Consider the following 8,295-nt stretch of genomic DNA (forward strand, 5'->3'; position numbering starts at 1 on the left):
TAAGGACTTCTAAAGCTAATTTTAAAATTACCAGTGGTCAAACCTTTTGCCTCTATTTTTCCAGACGTGGTTTGTGATAAAATAACCCACAACAGCTTAAACACCATTGCGAAGATGCTTCAGTTTAAGAAATTATGCAGAATCTCTGCTGGGAGTATTGTGGGACTGGGAAATCACACTTCAATTTTCTCATCTGTAAGATCAAAATAATAGTGGTACTTATAAAAATACACATTTATGCAAATTTACCCCTCTAGGTAAGAATCAGAGTGTACAGAATTAAAGACAATCCTCGAAGAATACATGTGCACATATTTATTTGTGTATACTTCTGTCATCAAAGAAAGAAGTAGGAGGAAATTAAACATGAGACTGTGAACACAGTCACTGCTTTTATAATTTATGGAATTAAAAAGATGGAAAAGGCCAAAGGCAGGGGGAGGGAGGGTGGACAGGAAACACCAATAAAGTAGTGAATCATTTGAGACAAAGTCCAATGGTTAATAATCACAGAAGGAAAAGGAGGTCTCAGAAAGGAACCTACTTAAATTGAAGCCCCTTCAGTATGATGCCCTATGTGTTCAGATTAACCAAGCTGTGGCTGCTGCAGGTACCCAGCAGGACAGGCACCTGGAAGACAGTGTGTGATTGCAAATAGAGACATGTGAGGCACTGGAATGGGGCCATGGGTAAAAGGAGGATATGGGTTGGAGGGAGTGGGCAGGGCAGCTAGGTTTTTTGGATAATGTAAATTTCTTTAGAGAGATCAGCGAAAGCCTTGAGTTCTAATCCTGGCCTTTGCACTTATCTATGGAGTTCAAATTGACTTTGTTTTAAGCCAATGTCTTTATTTAAGCAATAGGTAATAAGATCACATTCACACCAGGCCTGGGACTAAGAGCTCCTGCTCTCTAAAATTGGCCTCTGGCCACCCTGTGGTGCCGCCATCCTCCCCCCCCCCCCTTCTTCCTTTCTCCTATTCCCCAGGACACAGTAGTCTATGCCCCCATTCTCCCTTAGTCATAAGATCTTCAGTCTCTTAAACCAGCACAGTCTGCCTGCTTTTTATCTCCTATTTTTTGTGATACAAGTTCCCTCTGCACTGAAATGATTTTACTCCTAGCAAAAGTAAAGGCTTTCAGGCATTCAAGTTCACACACACACACACACACACACACAGGGACGTGGGGGTGGGGGGTGGGAAAGCATTAACCCCTTACTTGACACAATCTGTCTAAATAAGAATCCAAATGTCACATTGGATCCTGTACAAAATAGAAGTTTTGATCCAACAGAAAGAAAATTCCCAACACCAAAATGGTAGGAAAACATAATTGGAGGTATTTAACATTATCAAAAAGAGTGTATTTAAGTCATATTGACCCTCTTAAAAATATTTTTTTAAAGACACAGGGCAAAATAATCTGTCTCTTTGCAAAAGCTGAATCACTGGAGACACGATGAGACCAAGCTATCGGGAAGTGTCCTGCCTGCCTGGCAGGTGAATGTCCTGGCAGCTCCAACAGGTCAGATGAAGTCCCGCTAGGATCACTAGATGGCCACACTAAGTGTCCACAGATAACTCTGCGCAATTGTCCTGTAAAACAACAGGTTCAGGGTCTTCAGAACTCCTCCTATGCCTATCCATAGGTCTGGTACCTGTGGGATTCTCCAGAGGGCACAACTCACACGCTCTGTGGCCTGGGCTCTCTCCCGCCGCCGTTGAGGAGCTCTGTGAGTTCCCCGATGTACTTGATGGTGTACTTGAGTGTCTGGATCTTGGTGAGTGGTTGGCCTCTCTGGCTGTAGACAGGAGGCAGGTAATTCCGGAGCGTGTGGAGGGCATCGGCTAAGGTCCGCATCCTGAGTTTCTCTCTCTCGCTGGCCTTCCGTCTCCGCTGGACAGACATCTTGACTTTGCTGCCTTTCTGGCCTTTGAGACTACCAGCAGTGTGTAGATAGGGAGGTTGGAAAGCTAACATGCTGTAATCCAGCTCTACTAAGCCCGCAGCCTCGTGACTGCCATAGCCATCGCTGCCTCCTGTGCTGGCCCCACTGTGCCCGCAGGGTAGTGCGACCTCAGAGTAGGACTCCAGAGAAGGAACTGGGGAGAGGCTTTGAGTGGGGGACTCCTGGACCAGCTCCAAGGGCCTGGCTCTGCTTTTCCAGTCCCAGGAGGCCAGCAGACCAGCGGTGTCAGAAGAGTCCAGGCCATCCTCCAGGCTGAGGAAGGTCTCACCCAGGTTGTCCATACCCGGGAGGCAGCAGTACAAGGGCTCCTTGGCAAATGTGAAAGAAAGTTCTGCTGCCCTGGCCAGAGACCAGCTTTCTTTTATGATGGTGGGGGATCGGGACAAAGTGGGAAAAGGGGCCCCTGGTGGAGGGAGTTCAAAGGAAGAACCAAGGACCTAGATGGAAAATGAACTCCTCGGGTGTCACTTTCTCCTCGTTGATAATTAGCATCTTCCAGCTAAAATGTCTTTAAACAGAACAGCCTCCAAGAGAAGAAAAAAGGAATTATCTTGTTGTAACTAAACCAATTAAGGCTGCATAACCAGGCTTAGCATTGTCCTGTGGAACTCATTAATGGGGGAGCCAAAGACAACAAACCTGGGCATCTGCAGCAGCAGGGACTCCTGGGGACCTTTGGGCCATGAGGACTCCCTCACCTACACCTCCCGGTATTTTAGAGTAGAGGGAGTGATGTTGGAGAAGGAGCATGGGGTTGAAATGAAGTGAGTCGCCTGAGCTTTTATTCTCTCCTGTGTCAACTGCAGGCAAAAATGGCTCCTATTTCCCGGGGTGGGCATAGGTTAACACACAGAAGACACTATATTGGATGCCCGCTTCTTTCTAGCCCTCCGCTGTGGTTAGCTGCCCTAGGTTTTGAAGAATTTCTACCCATTGAAGGACAAAACAGCAGACCCAGTAAGGTCAGAGCCCTAATGTGCAGAAATATCTCCTGCTTTAAACGATCAGAGTTGGAGTCCCTGTAGCAAACAGTGCCAGAAGACAGAACACGCCTTAAAGCCAGGAGCTCACAAGTGTACCTGGCTGCCATTTAGCCTGATGAATGTCTTTTCTTCAATCTAGTCACACCTCGGTTTTTTGAAATGTATAGAGGAAGTGTGAAATTAAGCAAGAGAGTGGTTCCCCCCAGCACTGCTCCAAATGCCACCGAATGTGTTAAATTAGATGGCCTTGCTAGTTAGCTTCATTTCCTATATGCTCCCAGAGACGTGCACTTTGGAAAAGGAGTTCCAGGTCTCCCCATTTGTCCCAGGAACAGAACTTATTCTGCATGCAGCTCATTGTTCACAGGAATATTAGCATTGGAGTCAGCTTTAGCTTCATTCATATGGGCTTGTCCTTTAACGTGGTTATTTCAGCCCTTTTGCAATTGTTAGAAAGAAATGTCAAGGACCTAATTAGAGCAGTTGTGGTATTTTCTTAATTAGCAAGGCTCAGGAAATAAACATTTGAAGTATGTAATACGGAGAAAAATGTTCTTTGCTTTAATGTTTGCTGGAGGACCCTGAGCCATGTCCTGTCCTGGGCAAGCAAGAGCTTAATGAAATATTAAATGATTCTATTTCTCCTCCTCCTCCTCCTCTTCCTCCTCCTCCTTCCTCTCTCTCTTTCTCTTTCTCTTTCTCTTTCTCTTTCTCTTTCTCTTTCTCTCTCTCTCTCTCTCTCTCTCTCTCTCTTTCCCTCTCTCTCTCTCTTTCCCTCTCTCTCTCTCTCTCTCTCTCTCTCTCTCTCTCTACACACACACACACACACACACACACACACACACACACACACACACACACTTACACTTCAGCTCTGGTCAAGAAGCCCAGAGTACAGTGGGATTTTTCCGAGAACTTTCCGTGTATTATAACTTTGAGAGTTCCAACAGTGTACACATGGGAAGGCTGAGGCTTCCAGAGCTTAAGAGACTCAGTTAGACCCTGGACAGGAAGTGGCACACTCAGCAGAAAGTGGCAAATGTCAAACTGCAACACCAGCACATTAAAATAAAAAATAATGTTTTCCTCTGTCATTCATGTGAGAGAGGAAGGTGACATGGATGTGACTTAAGGACATAAGGTGGCTCAGGTGGCCAGTCAACACTGAGCCTTCTATCTTCTCTATATCCAGGTTAGCTTATTTCTGCTCTAAAAATGTCACCTCCCCCCACCCACCCACCCACCCACACACACACACACATACACAGGTCCTTTGGCAAATCACTCCTTTTTTTAAGGTGTTTCTCCTCTTCCTCCTCCCCCTCCCCCTTCTTCCTCTTCTTCGTCTTCTTCTTTTTACAAATTTCATTTTTCTTTTCTGTTTATTTATTTATTTATTTATTTTTGAGACAAAGTCTCTCTGGGTAGCCCTGGCTGTCCTGGAACTCTCTCTATGCACCAGACTGGCCTCTGCCTCCCAGTGTTGAGATTAAAGGCATGTGACACTATGCCTGTCCCAAATTTTATTTTCTACATAAGAAAATTCCCGCTAAATCTTTGGTTCGTGTGGGCAGGGGAGGTAGCTCAGTTGGTAGAATGCTTGCCTAGCATATAAGGCCTGGGATTGAACCCTCAGCACTGAGTGAACTGAGTGTAGTTGTACACACTTGGCAATGTTAGCACTCAGGAAGCAGAGACAGGAGGATTAGATGTTTGAAGTCCTTCTCAACTACACATTCAACCTAAAGACAGCCTAAGATTCATTAGACCCTGTCAGGAACAAAATATACAAAAATCTTTGGTATGTCGTAGAGGCTTCTGTCACTGTTGCCACTTGTCCCCATCATGCCATTGGTCCAGGCATCAGAGCAGCTCAGTGCATTGACAGTACGGCTTCTGATCTGGATCTCTAACAGTTTTGACTCCCAAAGCATGTTATTAGAATAAGGAAATAGCCTGGCTTCCATCTTCTTAATGCACACTTCCCCTCTCCAATAAGAAGCCATGCTGGTTCATAGTCACGATGATCTGGCTTATCTTCATGGCTCATTGTTTGCTCAAACCGAGGAAAACAAGGCAAAACACAATGTGATGTCCATAGAACTGGAGGGCTTGCCTTTAGGTACATATTGCTGGCCCCTTTTCTTGCCCCCTTGCTTCCATCATGTGTACTAAAGAAGAAATTCATTCAGTCTAATGAGATCCCTTATAGACCTTAGTGGAGAATATGCTATACAGGAAGGGTGAGCCAGGGTTCACCTCCTTTAGAGTAAATGTCCCACACTCTCATGGTAAATGTGTTGTGATTTAGAAAACAGAATTAAGACCCAGCCTATCTTCTACATGAAGAGCTTCTGTCAAACTCCTTCCTGGACCTAAAGCTTGCTTGTCATTCGAGTGTGAATATACTTAATCCAAAGAGTGCCACACCAGCAGGAAGACCTAGGGAACACAGGTTGGTGGTTCCGTCTGCCCTCCAGCAAGGCCAGCCGTATTTGGTGCTACACCAAAAGGCTGTGGCAGAGATGGAAACAGAAGATGATTGCAAATCGCATGGCTTCAAGACCCATAGTTTTATTCTCTTTGAACTGATGTGGATTACACACCATGCTTTCATACCAAGTACACCGCTTCTTTCCCACAGAGTGAGTTACTGGAAGAAAGCTTTGGTGTTTAATTTAATGTCCATTACTCACCTAGCATTTGTAAGTGACTGTGACTATGATCATCAAAGACTGCCTTAATATTTCCAAGGTTAATAAAAAAAATAATAGTGTCACTATGGAAATTATGCATTTCAAATACAATGACATTTCCATGCTACACTACATGGAAAATCCTTGTGGAAGATGGTTCAGATGCAAAATCTGTCCTATGAGAAACAGCACAAAGTGCAGCTTATAGGAACAGTGTCTCCACCTTACAACCTGTCACAATGCGACGTAATCACAGCCAATAACTGCAAGGAGCAAGGCTTGGTTCATAGCTCACCTGCTCCAAGTTGTTCCTGCCTGCACAGACCTCAGATTTCTGCTGTTCTCCAATGAGCAGCACTTGATTCAGTCTCATTTCTCTGCCTGCCATTCTGATAATGTGTTCCTCTAGATCTGGGTTTCTACTCAGCTCGTGTTGGGTGCAAAGGACAGAAAGTAAGTTAAACTGCTTTTATCTTCACCAAATATGTGGATTAAATGAATAATCACCTTCTCTGCTCCGTGCAGCATGCTGAGGTCTAACAAAATAACCATCCACACATCCAGTGAATGTGGTGGTGAGGAATTAATCGTGTCTATGTATAATATTATCAACACCAATCCTGTTCTGTAAAGAAGGCATTCAGGAGCAGTTACTCAGTACTTTGCCCAACACAGCACTCTTGGGGTCTGATATTCCCAGAATTAGAGCCAGCTTGGTTCTGGCTAGTAACCACTGGTTTTGCTGTTTCCTGGGAGAAGCTAGAGGCCAGATGGACAGCTGTTGACTCTGGCATCCAAGCTTGAAATTGCACTTGGAAAATATGAAGACTAGCCAGTGTTCCCACAGCTGACATGGAAGGAACACCTGGGATTAATCAGCGTCTGGACACTGTAAGAACTGAACAGATATGTAACAGTTCCCCCATCCTTACCCACAGTTTCATCTCTGAGGAAGTAGTCACCTATCATTCACTATGATCCAAAAATACTCAAAGGACAGTTCCAGAAATGGGCGTATCTCTAGTTTCAAATACCATTTAGAGGAGTGTGAAGAACTATGACACCATACCATGCACTCCACCTAGAACATGTGACATCCTTTCATGTCATTTCATTACACAGGCACTGTATCACCTACCATTATCAGAAGAAAGGTGTAGATATAGAACAATGTGATATTATCAAAGAGAGAAAACACATTCGCCCTGGATTATAGTATTCTATATTACTTGATACAGTATGTGGTTAATATCTATTTTTTCAGTTATTGTTCTTAGTCTCTTACTACACCTAATTTTTTTCTTTCCTTTTTTTTTTTTTTTTTTTCCTGAGACAGAGTTTCTCTGTATAGCCCTGGCTGTCCTGGACCTCACTCTGTAGACCAGGCTGGCCTTCAACTCAGAAATCCACCTGCCTCTGCCTCCCAAGTGCTGTTATTAAAGGCATGTGCCACCACTGCCCGGCCTGCACCTAATTTATAATAAAACTTAACATAAATATATATGGGGGGATGGTTTGGTGGAGAGATGGCTCAGCAGTTAAGAGTTCTTCCAGAGGTCCTGAGTTCAATTCCCAGCAACCACATGGCAGTTTACAACCATCTATAATGATGCCCTCTTTTGGCACGAAGGTGTACATGCAGATAAAACACTAATATACATAAAATAAATAAAAATAAATTTTTTTAAAAACAACATACATAGACATTTATAGAGTTTGAACATAGAGGATTTGGTGCTATATTCGAGGTCTTGGGCATCCACTGAGATAACACATCTCTGAAGAATATGGGGAGATTGTTATATTCAGGTTAGACTGTTCACATTTCTGAATTATGTGTGGATAAGTCAGGCACCCACATAATTACTTTCTGCCCCCAATAATGACTAACTCCAACCTAACTCCATGCCTAACTCCAACAGTCTGAAACAAGTGCTGCGTGTATGTGAGCCACACTGTTCCTTGGCCATCATTACATTAATCCTGCGCATGAGAATAATAATAACACAAATAACAAATTTCTCTACTGCTAAGTTCTTTATTGGTTTTACTTCATCTAAAAGGACATAGAAACTCATGTTCCAATTTCAAAAAAGAAAGGAAAAAGAAACTGGGGCATAGAAAAGTTGTTCTGGTTGATGAATTTGAGGGATGCTTTAGATCTAGGCAGGCTGATTCCAGGGGCTCCAGACTCCAGCTAGACATATTGTTCCAAGAAAGGTAAGAGACAGGATTGTGTGATGCCCCTAGCTGTGTGTCCTAAACTGTAGTTCTATTGCAGAGGGCATTTGTCTGCCTGCAATCCTGGTGTTTTGTTCTGGCTTGTTTTTTGAAGGGTTGGGTTTGGTTTTTTGTTTTTTGGTTTTTTTTGGTGGTGATGGGGGCTTAAATGCATAATTAGCATAATCCAACAGGAGATAAGGGTGATATTTAAGCATGTCTTATAACAGAAAATTTTAAGGAGAACATTTTATTCTTTTATAAAATTAACACACTCAGGGAGCAATGCCAAAGACAGAAATTATGTTTCCTATGTTCTGGGTTCCTGTAGCTCTTAGTCTATGCTAAGGGTAGAAAACAGGGTCTTTCCTAACCTTTGTCATGAAATCAGTGAGGTCATCTCCTTAGGCTGCTCCTTTTGTGTA

At 43.6% G+C, this 8,295-nt stretch overlaps 1 protein-coding gene across 1 annotated transcript; it reads right to left on the reverse strand.

The window, feature by feature from the left end:
- Nucleotides 1–1,685: 1,685 nt before the first annotated feature.
- On the reverse strand, nucleotides 1,686–2,252 carry Msgn1 (mesogenin 1). Its single transcript, XM_021178517.2, has one exon. The coding sequence runs from the start codon at nucleotides 2,250–2,252 to the stop codon at nucleotides 1,686–1,688; it is 567 nt and encodes a 188-aa protein (XP_021034176.1).
- Between the last annotated feature and the right edge of the window lie 6,043 nt (nucleotides 2,253–8,295).

The sequence above is a fragment of the Mus caroli genome, unplaced genomic scaffold, assembly GCF_978045245.1.
Source record: "Mus caroli unplaced genomic scaffold, Mus_caroli_1 scaffold_14, whole genome shotgun sequence".
Lineage (NCBI taxonomy): Eukaryota > Metazoa > Chordata > Mammalia > Rodentia > Muridae > Mus > Mus caroli.